This window comes from Gopherus evgoodei, chromosome 4 (assembly GCF_007399415.2).
Source record: "Gopherus evgoodei ecotype Sinaloan lineage chromosome 4, rGopEvg1_v1.p, whole genome shotgun sequence".
Classification (NCBI taxonomy): Eukaryota; Metazoa; Chordata; order Testudines; family Testudinidae; genus Gopherus; species Gopherus evgoodei.
Genome location: NC_044325.1, coordinates 142308470 through 142325692, shown reverse-complemented (window position 1 = coordinate 142325692; position 17223 = coordinate 142308470). Strand labels below are relative to the sequence as shown.

Genomic DNA, 17223 nt, shown 5'->3' with positions numbered 1-17223 from the left:
TCTAAACAAACAAGAGAGCTCCAAGGCGCAGAAAGAGTTATAAAACACAAGCACGCTGAACTATGTTATGGCAGGACATGGCATCTTAGGGCCACTTTTTGGGAGGAAGGGAGTTACTTAGGAGGGGATCAGCTAAATGGAAAGAAAAGTGCAGGATAAAATATTTAGCTGTCACTGGGGCTTGCCTATTCTACACTAAACAGAGCTTCCCCTGTTTACACCAGAATGGGTTAAAAAAACCAGTGCTCTAGAAGGCAAGCTGGTCCAGTGGGTACAGTAGCAGACTCACTCAGGAGATCTAGGTTCTGTTCTCAGCTGTAGGGTCAGCTGGTTGAGTACCCTTGGAGACATCACGCCCCTTCCTGTGTCTCAGTTTCCCCATCTGTGAAATGGTAATAATGATACTGTGACCCACTTTTGAGCAGTGCTGCGTGTTGTTATTCCATCTCTGATCAACCTGGGAATGGAAGACATTAGGCCAAGTTCTAGCCAGCGTTGTCGCTGCTCCCTGTGGCCCCGTCTACACTAGGAAATGGATCCTGACCTGCTTTACTTGCTAGTGCAGGCAGCATAAAACCAACCTCTTCCCCAACAGCACTCGAGACTCATATCTATTACCTCACAAATGCCCTGACCCTAAGTCCCCATGCCTCCATGTGCTGGGCCTGTGGGCTCCCCAAATCCTGCCACCACCAAACCCGCACATCAGAAACTCTTATATTCTATTAAAAAGAAAAACATGTTAAAGAGTGGCTGGCCCCTTTAAGAGGGAGTAGTGTTCAGAGCCCTTGTGACTCACTATCTGCTTCCCAGGTATGTGGGTCAGAGAAGGGAAAGGAGACAGGAAAGGCAAGGTGTGACCTGTCTGAGAACGGAGGAGAGACAGAAGGAGTAGCAGAGTTACTCAAGGAAAAGAGCTGCAGGAAACCAGGAGAGCCATAACTGTGAGCTACTGGTGATGGGTGCTGAGGAAATGTGTGGAAGCTCCAGCTAGAGCTGGGGAACCCTGCCCACTTGCAGGAAGGCATATGTAGGGGGCCTTAGGAAGGGGTGAAGAACCAGGGTGGTCAGTGAGAGCCAGGCTGCAGCAAGGGGTTGACTCTGGAGGGAGGTCCCCCAAAGCAGGGGTAAAACTCACAGGCTAGGAGGCCTTGGGGGTGAAACACTGCAGGGAGCCCTCTTGAGGGAGACCTGACTTGGGGCTACAGGAGAAGACTTGTGGGCGAGAAGCTGCTCTTGGAGCTCTCAGGTGGATGGTATGGAGAATGGGGCCCTGGAACAAGGGCCAGAGTGGCTAATGACTCTCGGGTCAGTGACCCTGGCATGGTGACCATTGAATGGGATTGAAAAGCTGCTGCATTGTCACCTTGTTTCACTTCAGGGCTTGGGGAGGACCTCTTTTTACTATGAGGGATCTGCAGACTGTGGCATTTTACATGTATGAAAGCGGTTGAATTTGCTAAGAAAGGCAATTTTCCTTGGCCTGGGCTATAGAAAGGGGAAACTGAGGCCAGTGTTCATGTGGTGCTGTGGCCATCTTGACAAGTTATGAGCTTTCGGTAGATACCTTACATATTACTCTTTTGGGATAAATATCCTGCAAGATGTGTGTTTGGTGCAATGAGTTTCTCAGGTCTGAAGTGACAGTTACCTGCAAAGAACAGGGGACCCTTTGTCAAGTTGTCTTTCTGTCACAACTGCCACCGAAGGGCACCCCAGATGGAGGCTGTCCTCTGACAAACTAAGAGGGAACATTTCCCTTTTAAGAAGCATACACCCACTGGCAGGTCTGAGGATAGGTCCCTGCATTGGCTGCCTGCATTATTTAATAGAAGGAATGCCTGCAATTTGCAGATAAGCTAACCAGTGTGAAAGGAGGAACTAGCCACAAAAGCAGCAGGCCTGTTGTCAGGCTGTATAGAGACCATAAACTGTCTGCAACCTGCCAGTCTCCAGCTGGCAGAACCGTTCCTTATAAATGCCAGCATGCAGCTCTCCCATTCTGGGGTCTTCAGGTCCTCAGCAGCCTACTCTGCATATCTTGAAAGGGAGTGAAGCATCCTTAGATAGTTAATCCTTGCAAAAGGTGGCTCTGCAAAGAAGGTGGGATCCAAACTGCTCACAGAAAGAGGGAAACAAAGTCACAAAAAAATAACATCTCCAACTTGCTCTCTGTATAAAAAAGAATCTGACCTCAGCAATAGCCCCAGTGGTCAGAGGTTACCACTTTACTGGCAGATCAGAATACTTGGGTCCATATTTATCCCTCAGTACTACTTTTGCTACCTCACAAAGTTGGGCAAGGGTGTAAACCAGGGAAGAACTCATCCCTATGCACACCTGGTTTGCGTCTGCTTGTCAGAAGTAGAGTCCTCTAGCATTAAGATGGTTAATGGCAGTTCATGTAATACGGTCTACTCACAGTGCCTTTCATCTCAGGATCTCAAAGCACGTGATCATTAAGACTCACACCCCTCTGATGAAACTGACGCACACAGAGATGAAATGACTTGCCCACACTGGGCCTGTGGCAGAGATGGAAACAAAATCCTGTAGCCCTGAAACACCATCAACTGCTCTAACTACTGGGTGACATTCCCTGTCAGGTTCCATGGCCAAACCTTGCTGTGAGGAAAATGACCCATGCTGGCACCAGGAACTGATGTGAGTAAAGAATCTCAGACCCAGTGACAGTGACACAAAACATTCTAGCTGGGGACCTCTAGACTGAAGCTGTCACTCTGGCCCTGCCCTCTTTCCTCTAATCATGTCCCAGCCTAGGCAGTGGGGGGCCAGGAGGTGGCTGATGCAGGGGCTAGCTATGCCAGCTCTGTGCCACACAGGGATTTCCCCAGCATGGGGGGAATTCTGCCAACTAGTTACACTGGGCTTTCCAGATCTGTCATGACACATTTTAAAAAGACAATTCAATCCTCTCCTTTTCTGGTGTGTGGCTTAAAAGCAGGGAAAAGGCTGACAAAATAAATCACATGAATCAGGAGAGATCATAAGAACAAGAGAAGGGACAGAGATGCAAAATTCAGATCTGGTTTTCAAACGACAAAAGTTGGTGATGTTTGGCTATATCACACATGAAAAGCAAAACTCACAGGTATCCAAATACATATGTCCCTGGGTATGCAGCTTTTTGAGCAATAGAGAGTGCAGTTGTTAACCTGCTTGACACAGACTGGAAACCCTCTGCTGAGATTCCAGCACCTCAATAATTCAAAAGCCCAGGTTAACAGAGTCTTTAAACTTTTTGATTTTTAATTCCACTCTTGGGTTTGCCACTCCTGATAGAAAAGAAGATATTACCTAAATCCCCCCACCATATCCAATTCCCAGCAGGCCAGGAAAAATCCCCCAGCACCTGAAACATGCATTGAAAATCCCCTCCCTGCCCCATGCTGAACTTCCACTTCTTTGTTAAGCTTTCTGGGGAAACCCTGGATTAAATTCTGCTCTCACTCACTGGAGCAAATGCACTACAGCCAGTAGGGGATGCACTTATCCCTGCTTTTACGGGATGGTGATTAAAACTGTGACTCAAAGCTGAGATTCTCCATTCATGGCCCTGCTGTTAATTCTGATGCTATTGAGAGCCTCCTTAGTCTGGGAGCCAGTCCCACGGAACACATGCAAATCCCATGTCACCTGCCAGGCTCTTCTGGGTTAATTTAGAAAAGACTGAGATGCACAGGCCTTCCCTCAGGACGTTTGAACAACACTGATAAAAGTCCCAGAGCTCAGGATCACATCCTACACTTAGCCTGCATCTGAAGGAACCTGGAAAGCAGCTTTATATGTTCATGGATGGTCTCAAGTTCGGGGGCAGGTCTAGTCACAGGGGATCACCTGTTTTGACATCCCCAGCACAAAGGAGGTTACTGGGCCTCCTGGCCTGATAGGACGGAACATGCACAAATGTTTCCTCTTAACATTTTAACTTCTCCAAGGTTAGCAGGACTTAGAGGACACATTAGTGCCAATGTTTTGCGATGTCTGCCATCAAGGGGACTGATTGCACTTTTCACACATCCATTCACTTAGCCTCATGACCTCCCTACGATGTGGGTAAGAATTACTACCCCCAGGTGGCACAGAGATCACCTAGCGCACCAACATCAGGGCTAGGAGTAGAACTGAGTAGTCAGCCTCTGCTCTAACCAGTGTCACACTGCCATCTCAAAAGACCTTATCGAGCTGGTTCTTACTTGGCCCCACAGGGACAGCGCCTTGGTGCGGATCCCAGCAAGTAGGATGGGGAAAGTGGATTTGTTTCACCAGAGTGTTGGCCATGGGCCTTGCTGGTAGGCTCCCCCTCATCTTTAGCTGGCCTCTCGCTAGCAGACATAAACCACTGCAAGAGCTACGTATGTATTTCAGGCCCTGCTAATATGAGGCAGATTTTTCAAAAGAGTTTGAATCTTGTTTAGGCACCTAAAGAAGTGGCTGGATTTTCAGAAGCATGGTGCACACTGGGTGCTGAGCTCTGGAAAATCTGACCCTGAGCTCTATTGAAACCTTGGCCCCAACCATCCACAATAAGCAAAGGGTCATCTAGCAATACAAGCCATACACACCCAGCACTTTCAAGAGCACTCAGCCACACTGACAGAAGACCGTTCCCCCAAGCTGCCAAATGCTGTGGCAGGGCTTAGCCGAAACACCTGAGGTACTCAATGAGTTTAGAGCAGCTTCCAAATCAACACACGTCATTTAAAAAGTCAAACCATGGCAAAGCTCTGCAACAGGGTAAAAGCCAAATACTCCCCACAAAAAGGTGAGAAAGCTGTGTCCTTAAATGTATGGGTTCCCTGAGGCCACAATAATGATATATGCAGAGATCTGCAAGTTGAGCCACTCCTATTCCTCAGTCACCCCAGCCCTCTATAGACCTGTCAGCCCTAGTGCTCCAAGCATTACAAATCATCTCCCAGCCTGGGCCCTAAAATGCTGCAGCTGGGCTCCTTATAGACCTGAAAGCCAGCCCCTTAGCAGCCTACTTAACATGCACAGGTTCCAGGCTGGTCCCTGAAAATCTTTTCCTTGTCCAAGCACAGAAGCAGGAAGGAGGAGAGGGATGTACTTACAAGGGCTCCCACTAGGGAGTTTAATAGCAATACCCTTTTCTCAGGACAGGAGTCGGAAGGGTGTCTTTCCGGCATGAGGATGCTCCAGTGGCTTCTACAAAGCGTCTGGCCGGTAAGCCTTGTGCTGGCAAATTCTTCTCCCTCTATCACGGCTGAAGTTAAGGATTAGAAGGGTGAGCGGTGGCGGGGGACTAGGTATATCTACAATAAAAGAAAGCCATGTGTGCAGAGGCCGCTCTGTGGGGAACTGAAGGTTCTGTATCAGCAGCCAAGAACAACTAGCACAGGCTGGTGCCAGTGAGAACAGAGGGAACCCGGAGACTGGGTGCTGGAAAGAACGCTCCATCTCTCTCACATTAGCTTTTCCAACTGCATTCTGAGAACAAATATCACTGTCAAGCTTGTTTGATCAGGTTGTCCTTTTCCCGTGAGAGGCAGCTTAAGAAATAAACAAAAAAATCTAGTGATATTTAACAGTACAGCTACCAGAGATATTATGGGATAACCCTTCCACCACATGGAGCTAGCAGTAATAGATATCTACCAGCAGCAAAGTAAGAGTTCTCTCTTGTATGGTATTTTGCAAAGAGCGATTAATTGAGCCACGCAGACATACAGGAAGGATAGTCTTGTGGCTAAGGAAATGGGCTAAAAAGCGAGCTATGGTCAATTCCCTCCTTTGCCACGGCCTCCCTGTGTGGCCTTGGGCAACTCACTTAATTTATCCTGTTCCTCAGTTCCCCATATATAAAATGGAGATAAATGCTTCACTTCTCCCACATGATATCCATTTAAATTACAAGCTCTTCAGAGCACGGACTGTCTCATACTACATGTAGATGCAGCCCCTGGCACAATGGGCTCCAAATCTCAGTTGGTGTCCAGGGACACTAGTAATAATGAAGTAATGAATTAAATAATGAATTAAAATATTCTCCTTTTAAAAGAATGGGAAAAAATTCACAGCTTCAAATCTCAGCAGGGTTGACTTCATCCTTTGCCTTTGGACAAACTCCCACTGACTCTGAGGGAAGGTTTGCCCCAATAAAGGCCTTAGGATTTGACTGACTGAGAAATAAGTGTTCAAATGCCAAGGGAGTTCTTTCTGTGGAGAGAGTGGGTATGAGGGGGCGGCTTATACTTGACTCAGCCAGATGTGGTAAACTGGGTCTATGTTTTTGCAGAGATGAGTCAAAGATGATCCCTTAAGTGTGGGATTTGCTACTTCCTGGGTGGATCTCAGGGTGATGCTATTTAAGGCCTTGCTGGCACTAGGGGAACTCTGGAAAATTGCCCCCACTGCTACTATTTGGTCAGCTCTGTGAGAGAAAACACTGGCAGCCTTAGGGCTGGTGGGGTTTAAAGCATCATGGCAATTAGTCCTGCTCTGAGCAGTGTTAAATGACATGGCAGCCCGAAGCTCAGCTAGCGCCAGGGCTGCTAACAGCAGCGGAGACTAGTTGGCGTTAGCGACAGAGGAGGATTTGTAGGACATTTTCCTAGTGTAGACAGGACCATGAAGTAGGACGAAACTGGACAGACACAGGCTGTGAATGTAACGGGGGTGAGGAGTCTAATGGCAACCTAGTCGCTGTACAGGAATACCCTTGTTTGTTCATTCTGCCTTGGGTGCTGAGAGCCAAATTCTGCTCTCAGCCACAAAACCTGTCTGAACTGAATTGCAACAGATGTAGAGGAGAGAACAACGTGGCCCTGGGAGTTTCTGAATGTACTGTTGTCCACCACCAAAAATCTTGCCAAGTCAGCTTTGGGACTACGTGAGTTGACTTATACTGCTATCTGCATACAATGCAAATCTATATTGATTGCACTTTTCAAAGGAATCTGCATAGTCTCTTGTAGCCTTAACTGGAATGGCAAACAACAGCCATAGGTCAAAAGAAGCTTTGCAACATCAAGTCTCTTTGCTACATGGTGCGTTGATACTGTAGCGACAAGCCCTTCAGGATTAATTAAATGAGAATATTGATGAGCAGTATCTGGCCTCTTCTTGTGAATTAATTTTGACCTCTTCTAGCATCTTTCATCCAAAGATCTCAAAGCACCTTACCAGCATGAATGAATTAAGTTCCACGATACCCCAGGAGGAGCTTGTCACTTTACAGATGGGGAAATGGAGGTGTAGAAAGTCTAGGTCACAAGTGGCTTCTGATGTCTCAATTTTCTTGGTGCCCTACTTAAAACAACTTGGGCCTCATTTTAAGAAATGGTCTACAGCTCCCATTGACTTCTACTGGATTGGCAGACCCTCAGTGCCTCTGAAAACCAGGCCCAAGTTGTTTCAAGTTGGGCACCCAGAAATTATAAACCACTCTTGACAATATGTGTCCCTATCTGACTTATCCAGGGTCACAAGGGAGCCAGTGACAGACCCTGGAATAAAATCGCAGCATCCTGTCTTCCAGCCCCTGCTCTATCACACTTCCCTTTGAAAGGGAATAAAACCTAGTGGTGTGGCCTGCCCATCTACTGCTCTACTCACTAGACTCTGCTCCCGCTCATAAACAGCTAGATCAGTCTCTGTACACTCTATTCAAATTAATGGACGCTGCACTCTTGAACTGAGGGGAGAACAGGCCCCGTAACTTCAGAAAAGAATCATAAAACAAGCAGACACGATGAATTGATCTCTCCTTTCCCAGGGTGGAGGAAGCACTCAAAGGACACATCCAAAGAACAATCCATGCTGAGGGCGTTGTATCTATAATGCATTCACTTGCCTTGCTTGCTTTGATTTCCCTGCAACATGGGTATTATTCATTATTATTAAATATCTGCGAGGTATTGCTGGGGTGGACTTGTTCTACCAACCTCAGCATGAAATATCCCTGAGCTCTGCAGCTGTTATGAAATCACAAGAAAGGCATGTGGCAGGAATTCCCCAGGTCTGGCTGACACTGCTGCTGCAATCAATTTACATTCTCCAGCTAAGGGGGTGGGGACATGAGGCAGGGGCCAGATTACATCATTTTATACTGTTTTCTTTCCTCAAGAATGGTTTTACTCTTGGCCCCTTTCTCTGTGACTTTTAAACCACTAACATTTTCCGAAGGTCCTGGGGTGACTTATCCTTTGCCTCCCTTGAGCACTGCCTACTTGGGTAAGGAATTAAGCCTCACAAACAGTTATCCCCATTTTACAGATGGGAAAATTGAGGCACACTGGCCCAAAATCCCACATGAAGCTTGAGCCATGGTTAGAAGCAGAGTCCATAGGTACTTACGTGAATCAGGTTAGATTTAGGAGGCAGTGTTGCTTAGGAGATAGAGCACAAGACTGGGCCTCAGGAGACCTGAACTCTATTCCCAGTTCAACCACTGGCCTGCCAGGTGACCTTGAACAAGTCATTTCCCTTCTCTGCACCTCAGTTTCCCCACCTGTGGGGACAATGCTACTGACCTTTGTAAAGCGCTTTGAGATCCACAGTGCTATTATTATTAATCATTAAAAGATGCTGAGCACCTCAGCTCCTATTGACTTCAGTGCAATTTGTGCATGCTTTGCCCTGCTGAAACACAGGGTGTTTATTTAGTGCAAAATGTAGGCATAAGAGCGTAACGTTAGGCTCCTTCCTACATTGGCCTGGATTCTATGCCTACAACCATGCTTTCTCCTAGCAAAAATGGTATTTAAAAGTCAAACAAAATTGCACTGGGAACAGCTATGTGTCTGTTGCATCAGAGTTTGCTTGGTGATGATTTCACTATCATCACCAAGCAAACTCTGATGCGACCAAGAGGGAGACTGACTTTCTATTTTCTTTACAATTTTAAAATGTGCTCTGACGACATGATTTGTTGGTATCTCAATCCGTTCAGCTATTAGTGTCCCAGGCTGTGTCAACCTATCCAGTTGCTGCTACGGTTTACTCCTAAAACCCAGGCATCTCACTACAATGAAACCTTGCTCATTTGTTCTTTGCTAACCCACCAGCCTGATCGTTCTCCTTACAAAAGTGGTGCTCTCATTCCCACTGCTGAGTAAACATTTAACAGCTAGGAGCACAGCAGTGAGTTCTCATGGTTCTATGACTTCACGGCCTATATTCAACCACGGAGTAACTCCACTGACTTCTAAGGAATTACACCGGGAAACAACTGGTCCCTATTCCTTAACAAAAGAACATTTATTGTTACACTATAAATAATTGAGGGCCAAATCCTTAGGTGGTGTAATAGCTCTAGTGAGGATCTGGCCCTTAAAATTAAACCACATCTGTCAGACTCAATCAGCAATGCAACATCATAGGATTCAACATCCTGAAAATATACATATATTTAAGTCACGCTCGCTAGCTGACACCTTACTTCATAAAACACACGATCCACTTTCGGTTTGCCAACGGTTAGGGTGAATTAACGAGGCTCCTCTGTGCTAGCGGGTCCATCCAACATTGAACATGTTTCAATCTAAGCCAGCTGATTTACTCTCTGCTCCCATCTTATTCCAAGCTACAAGCAATAGGCAAAGGATACTCCAAGGATGCCGGGATTCCTGGCATCCCCTGTCCTACAGCTCTAAGCACTGGGGTATTTCTGCTCACTCTTCAGACACAAAATTGCCTCCTGGAAATGAAGTCTCCTTTCACCATCTTCTTGGCTTTAAATTCTTCCCCTCCTGAATTTGCTCAGCATTTAGTCTGACTCAGGAGGAGTCACTGCCTGACGTGCAAACCCCTCTGGCTCTCTCCAGCTCTGGAGCATAATCTTTCACTGGACAGTTGTTAATTCTGACAAGTTCTACGTAACCTGATCCTTAAAAGGGGGAAAGCTCCCCACCCCTTGAAACCTAATTCCATCAGATGCCAGCTGGCGCTGAGGAAGGAGCCACTGCTGTGCCCAGTCCGTCACAGCCAACAAGAACGCGCCTTGTCAGAAATGATGAACTTTGACTAACTTTTCTGAATTCTCCGCCCTAAGTTGCACTGCAGATGGCTGAGCTATCTGAACTGACGACCTCTCAGGCCTTTCAAGGATGAGAAATGGCCAGTCCTCAATGTTACCGGGACCAGGCTGGAGCTTTCCGTAATACCCGGTCTCCATATAAGACCAGCTAGGAACTGGAGCAAAGGTTGTGACCCAATATCTGGGGAATAATTCTTCCAAGGAGGTCTCTCCAGAACACAATCCCTGTGTTAAAGGGCCTGATCCAACGAAACTCTCCCATCGAGTTCAGTGGGCTTTCGATGAGGCCTTAAAAGCAGAGTCATAACTCTGGTCTTTCCAGAATTTCTGGGCTCAATGAACTAGGAGCAAATACAGCCCCATAATGACAAAGGACTGGGTAGAATTCAGAAGGCTACAGAAAATGTGTGACGAACAGGGCATCTGGATACTCCATTTAAATTAGAGAGGGAGTGGGAATCGGGACACCTGGGCTCTAGTCTCAATTCTTCTCTGTTTTGCTGCACTTATTGGCACTGAGCCTTTAATGTGGACAACACACAGGAGCTCGATTTTTAAGGTTTCATATGCAAGACCTGCCACATAGGAAACCACATGGAACTCATGTGGGAGCCCATGACCCTTAGGGCCCCTAAAACCGCCCAAACTCTCAGAATCCTCAGGCAGGAAATACCATTTACGCAGGGATCGGCACAAAGAAAGCAGCTGGGTGAGAGGGTGTGGCGACTGATTAAGAAGAAAAGATGATCGTGAAGCTAATGGTTGCCCTTCGTTACATTTGAGACTACATGAACAGGGCGAGAGTGTAAGCAATAATGGGGAACGCTGGGGTCAGGAGGAGAATATTAAGAATACCACGGAGCTCTCCTGTTTTTGTGAGTTAGTGTAAACAGAGAACGCAATTTCATCCCCGACTGCTGTTTACTGCAACCAAAATACAGCACCCCACTTCACACCAGAGGTGATTAAATTTCAGTGCTGGACCAACTAACTCTTGTGTACAGTCACTGTATCTGTTTGAGACGTATTCAGGTTTCTGTATTGAAACAACTTGGTATAAACTCATCAGGTCAAATTCCCCAAGACCATGGAGTAATTCTATTGGTGTCCACGTAGTTAAACTGGGGATAACGCTGATCCATTACAATACATTCAGAAATGGATCTCTCTGGCTACTCAGAAGCCGATCTGAAGTATTAGCCCCCACCTGTCTAATGACTGAAGTATCTGAAAAGCATGAAGGTATCACTGCTGTGGGGCGGGGGGGGGGCGGGGAGGGAGGAGGAAGGAGGAGAAAAGAGACCACAGCTGGTGCTGTCATTTGTTACTGTAATTTTATCCTGTCAAGAGAGCCAAGGGCAGCCATGCCAGGAGCCTGACTGAAGCATTTCAATGCTCTGACAAAAAATTCAGTGGTGCTGCTACTGAGATTAGCTTCTGCCCCATAGCTCTACAGGCCCTCACATTATATATTTCATATTTCAGCACAGCTAACTCCAACTACCCCAGTTCATCGGGCCAGTCTGCCTCAGGACAACAATTTATGTATTCTCGTGATTATCTCACCTTGAGGTCTCCTGGTGCTGGGTGCTATACACACAGCTAAAAAAATGGGTTTAAAGGCCAAGTATACAATGAGTCTCTTATGATGGCTCTTCTCTCTAGCCCCCACAGCGAGAGAGGGACACTTTCAGTTGCCCTCCTGAGGTTGCTCTGTCTTCAGCCAGCACCCAGCCAGCGGGCTCTCGGGGTGTTCAGAGTGTGAGGGGGCATTCAGAGAACAGCAGAGACAGCCACATGACCCTCGTTATCTCTGGGTTCTTTCCTCCCTGCATTTCCTCTCCCTCATTTCCTCTCCACCTCACTCTCTTTCTCTTGTTGCTCTGTCTCCTCCCAAGATGGCTTGTGGGGAGCAGACTTCTACAAAGCCAGCATCAATGTCCTCTCTTCTCTCTGGATAACAAGGAAACCCACCTGTGCAAGTCCTTTCTCCACCCAGCTCTGCTGATGCACCTCAGCCCTGACCTGAAACAACCCCTGCTATTCCAGTAACGGACACCTGGGACAGCTCTGCCGATGCGCCTCAATCCTGACCTGCAATGCTCCCTGAGATTCCAGTTCTAGGTTCCCCATCCACATGGCTCTGCCAGTGCACTTTGATCCTTACCCACCCATGCTATTCCAGCCCTGGGTCCCCTCTGTGCTCTGTCACTGCCCCTCAGTCCTGATCTGCAATTCTGCTACTCCAGTCCCACCTCTCCTCACATGTCTGCCACCGCATTTCAGTTCTGACCTGCACCCTGCTCCCCACAGCCCACCGCCACTATTCCAGCCATTCACAGGGAATGCCAACTGGCTCAAACTGCTCTGCTTTTGTAAGGTAGGTGAGGAACCACAATGAGTCCTCACACATTGGTTGTGGCCTTCAATCCAGACTGGAATCTTCTAGGTGTAAACCAGAATTGCACCCTTTACAGCCCAGCTCTCACTCACTCTCACACACACATACACACTTTTCCACAGTATCTGAATTTCTAGTTTAAATTGTGCTAAAACAATTGAATTAGGAAGCCTGACACACATCCCCCTAGCAGCCCTGATGCAGGGAGCAATGCAGTAACAATGCCACCTAATGATCATAGGAGTGACCAACAATTGCTGCTGAAATTTCTTTTAGAGAAAGCAACTGAGGGCTTGTCTACATCAGAAAGTTGCAGCGCTGGTGAGGGAGTTACAGCGCTGCAACTTTGAAGGTGTACACATCTGCAGGGCATCACCAGCGCTGCAACTCCCTGTTTGCAGCGCTGGCCATACTCCCGTTTTGTCTCGGGTGTAGAGGATCCAGCGCTGGTGATCCAGCGCTGGTAATCCAATGTAAACACTTACCAGCGCTTTTCTTGACCTCCGTGGAAGGAGGAAGCCTCTGGTAATCAAGCTGGTCTCCTTCCCCAGCTTGCTCTCGCGTTCCCGGAACCCCGAGCAAGCAGGTCTCCTTCCCTGCGGTTTGCAGGGGGGTTCGGGAACGCGAGAGCAAACCGGGAAAGGAGACCAGCTTCGCCGCGGTTTGCTCTCCCGTTCCCCGAGCAAGCAGGTCTCCTTCCCTGCGGTTTGCAGGGTGGCTCCGGGAACGCGAGAGCAAACCGCGGCGAAGCGGGTCTCCTTTCCCGGTTTGCTCTCTAGTTCCCGGAGCCCCAAGCAAGCAGGTCTCCTTCCCTGCGGTTTGCTGGGTGGCTCCGGGAACGTGAGAGCAAACCGGGAAAGGAGACCAGCTTCGCTGCGGTTTGCTCTCCCGTTCCCCGAGCAAGCAGGTCTCCTTCCCTGCGGTTTGCAGGGGGTTCGGGAACGCGAGAGCAAACCGCGGCGAAGCAGGTCTCCTTTCCCGGTTTGCTCTCGCGTTCCCCAAACCCCGAGCAAGCAGGTCTCCTTCCCTGCGGTTTGCAGGGGGTTCGGGAACGCAAGAGCAAACCGCGGCGAAGCGGGTCTCCTTTCCCGGTTTGCTCTCTCGTTCCCGGAACCCCGAGCAAGCAGGTCTCCTTCCCTGCGGTTTGCAGGGGGTTCGGGAACGCGAGAGCAAACCGCGGCGAAGCTGGTCTCCTTTCCCGGTTTGCTCTCTCGTTCCCCGAACCCCGAGCAAGCAGGTCTCCTTCCCTGCGGTTTGCAGGGGGTTCGGGAACACGAGAGCAAACCGCGGCGAAGCTGGTCTCCTTTCCCAGTTTGCTCTCCCGTTCCCCGAACCCCCCCTTGAAGCCGCCCAACAGCGCTGCAGTGTGGCCACATCTAACACCACTTGCAGCGCTGGTTGCTGTAAGTGTGGCCACTCTGCAGCGCTGGCCCTATACAGCTGTACTAATACAGCTGTAACTACCAGCGCTGCAAAATTTTAGATGTAGACATGGCCTAAGAGTCCTGTAGCACCTTATAGACTAACAGATGTATTGGAGCATAAGCTTTCGTGGGTGAATACCCACTTCATCAGACACATGGGGAGTAATATTTCAGTCCAGCACCTGGGTCCGTACAACTGTTAAATGGATTTCACATGCCTAATTCCCTGAGCCCTCTGCTGAAAACACACCTGTCCAGGAGCGGTGCCAGGGTTTCTGACGCCCTAGGCGGACGGCCATTTCGCACTCCCCCCGCGGCCCTGGTGGACCTACCACAGTGATGCCGGCGGACGGTCCACTGCTGGAAAGGCTCCGGTGGAGCTGCCGCAGTGATGCCGGCGGGCAGTCCGCTGGTCTAAAGGCTCTGGTGGACCTGCCGCAGGCATGACTGTGGTAGGTCCGCCAGAGCCTTTAGACCAGCGCACCGTCCGCCGAAATGACTGCGGCAGCTCCACCGGAGCCTTTCCAGCAGTGGATTGTCTGCCGGCATGACTGCAGTAGGTCCACTGGACCCACGTGCCGCCCCCCCCCCGGCAAAATAGCACCCCCCAAAAATTCTGGCACCTTAGGCCATTGCCTAGGTTGCCTAAATGGTAGCGCCGGCCCTGCACCTGTCAATATTAGGGGTTCAAGGCTCAAATCTGCTTAGCTCTGATCTTCCCACTATGGCTTTGTTTCCAGGCTGGATGCAAACCTAGAAGAGGCCGATTTTCTACCCCATAGATTCTGCAGGCGCTCGGGTCCTGAAACAGGACTGAGGAGCCTAAATACTTTTAATGATCTGGGCCACCGTTATTACGATGCTGAGAGCCCTGTAAATGAACAGATTGATTTGACCGAGATGCAGCCCATGATGGGAGAAACGTCGTGTGAGCGGCTGATCGAGGCCAGTTTCCTCACCCTGCAGGACAAAATTTCACAGGAACAACTAGTGAAGTTTAGGCACAGCCAAACGAGAACTCGAACCTGCTGGCAGAAGCTCCCACAATGCTCAGAAGCAGCCCTCACCAGGCAATTAAGAGGTAGCAACAGGCTTAGAAAGATGGCCCATCCAGTCATGCTGGGACTGGCTGCGATGTGGAGTCTTGAGGATGGTAAAGCAGAAGAATCCACAGGGGCAGGAAGCAAAGAGTGAATGAGGAGTAATAGGTCTTTTTTATGAGGATGAGAAGTCCCCCCTCTTCTCTCTCTCCCCAAATAACTATGTAAAGAACTCAGCAGGCCTTGTCTCCTTCCTGGTGCGTCTGAAGCAGAAGATGCAACCAGCCCACTCCATCTCAGCCCCCTGCAGCCCGTGGTCTCATCCACCATTAGCCTCTGATCTGTGCAGCTTTCCATCAGGAACAGCAGCCAGATATACCCCTACCACATCTCTACGGAAGGTCTTTCCTGACCTCAACAAGCCATTCATCTCCTGCACTGTGCATGTGATGAGACTCCTGCCATGCCTGGAGACAAAGGCATTAACCACTGCCTTTAGTTTCCATCAAGAAACTGGTTCAGCACCATCAAGAAATAATAATAAATACTAGCCACTATTTTAAAGAACCCCACACATGTGGGAATACCCATCTGCTAGGAACAGGGCTGAGTTCTGCCACACAGCCACTGGATAGAAACAACCACTGAAGGCTGGATTTGAATCAGCAACCTGGCCGCAAAAGGTTTTCTAGCTCCTCACAAAGCCCCCACAGCACGCCCTGTACAAACAGCTTCTTTCTCTGAGGGTCCCACTCTCTGGTTCCTTGCTCCATTGCAGGCCATTCCGTGCACCCTCTTGCACCTTAGCTAGACAACGTACTTCCAAACAAGGAGGCACAGACAGCATCCAGTTGTGTAGGAGGAATCCTGCATTCTGGGATGGGGTGTGTGTGTGTGTGGAATAGTCAGAAATGAAGGCACTCACCTGGTCATGAACCATCTCGTCGCATCAGGCAGGTAATGCAATCCCAGGTGACTTTGTGCTCGGCTCTCTGGCAGCACTATGTACAAATCTGGCTTGGGTCCCCGGCTCCTGCAGCCTCTCTTGAGGAGGGCGTAGGGACGGGGAAGGAATATTTCTTCAACTGCACACAGAGGCGGCAGCCACACAGGATGCCATCAATCTGCATCAGCGCCGCTGTTAATCTGACAATGGCTGCACACTATCTGGTCTGAGCAAGGGCCAGGGAGGGTTAGGACCCGCGAGCACAATGCCAATGCTTCCCATCCCTCCCTCCCAGATGCGCAACCCAATGGGGCTGCGCTGTGCGGGCCTCAGCAGCCGACTCAGCAGGGTAATAATCCCCTTCTGTCGGCCTCTCTCAGGAAGGCCTGGCAGGTCACCAAGGAGAGATTAGTGAGATAATGAAAAAGCTCCTCAGAGTGTGCCCGCCGCCATGGCCTGCCTGCCTCCACCCTCCCCCAGCCATGCTGCCTGCGCCACTGCTCCCATCACCCAGCACTTTGAAAAGTGCTCGGTTGTGCAGATGGTAAATCCGCGTCTCCCACGGTCTTTGGAAGCAGCGCTCCAATGTTCTTCCCATGGGCTACAGCAACACCTGCTGGCCTCATCTGGACATGCCACGCTTTGGGGAATGTAGCCCATCTTGCAGCACAGAAAACACCCCCATCAGCACAGGAGCAGGTGGTGCTGCTGCTAACCAGCCTCTCTCCTCCCCCTCTGCACATGTGCTGCAAAGACGCAGAGGAAGCTCTCCCCATGTGCAGAGCTGCACAATGGGTTAGGCGCATTAACACGGATTTACACCTTCCTCTCAAACCATAGGATGGGCTGCTGTCTGATTTCAAAGACCAATGAACTGAACCTCTGCAGCTAATCCTACATGTGTCAGCATCTGGGGCTCGGTCTGGGCTAACTCTGTTTAGGAGGCTAAACGCCCTAAGTATGGCCCTTGATGGGGACCATAAAAAGGAAGAGGATGCAAATGAGGCACCCTGCTGGCTGATCAGCCCAGAGGAGAGTTGGCCAAGCGCTGGGTGGAACAGAGGATAAAACACTCTAGCCCTCCACTGCTGTAAACTTAAGATCCTGGCTTGGCTCACCAGTGAAAAAAGGTTGTTCAGTTTCAACCTAGTGTCCAGTGAGACATCTGTCCAAATCATAAAGCTATCATAGTGGCCCAAAGCAGAAAAAGAAAATAGAACATGCAGCCACTGTCAGTCAGAGCAACTAAAGTTTTAAGCCACCCACATTCAGTCAGACAAATCTACATCAGACGCAAGGAAGTCTAATGCAATCGCTTGAAATCTGAATTAGTCACAAGATGCTCACAACTATACCAAACGTGTTCGCATTCCAGGAGAAAAGAGCTTCAC

General features: G+C 49.2%; 1 protein-coding gene across 3 annotated transcripts in view; it reads right to left on the bottom strand.

Annotated features, from left to right (window-relative positions):
• The window catches only part of TMCC2 (transmembrane and coiled-coil domain family 2), an 84428-nt gene that overhangs the window by 31362 nt on the left and 35843 nt on the right, over positions 1–17223 (bottom strand). The window contains exons 1-2 of one of the 3 annotated variants that reach the window (XM_030561564.1): positions 9593–9788; positions 5097–5239 (exon numbers count right to left, since the gene is read on the bottom strand). The exons of the other annotated variants lie outside the window; for them this stretch is intronic. Coding sequence (XP_030417424.1) covers positions 5097–5171 — 75 coding nt within the window. The 5' untranslated portion in view covers positions 5172–5239; positions 9593–9788. Of the gene's footprint in view, positions 1–5096; positions 5240–9592; positions 9789–17223 lie in introns of those variants that run through there. 3 annotated transcript variants of the gene reach the window in all.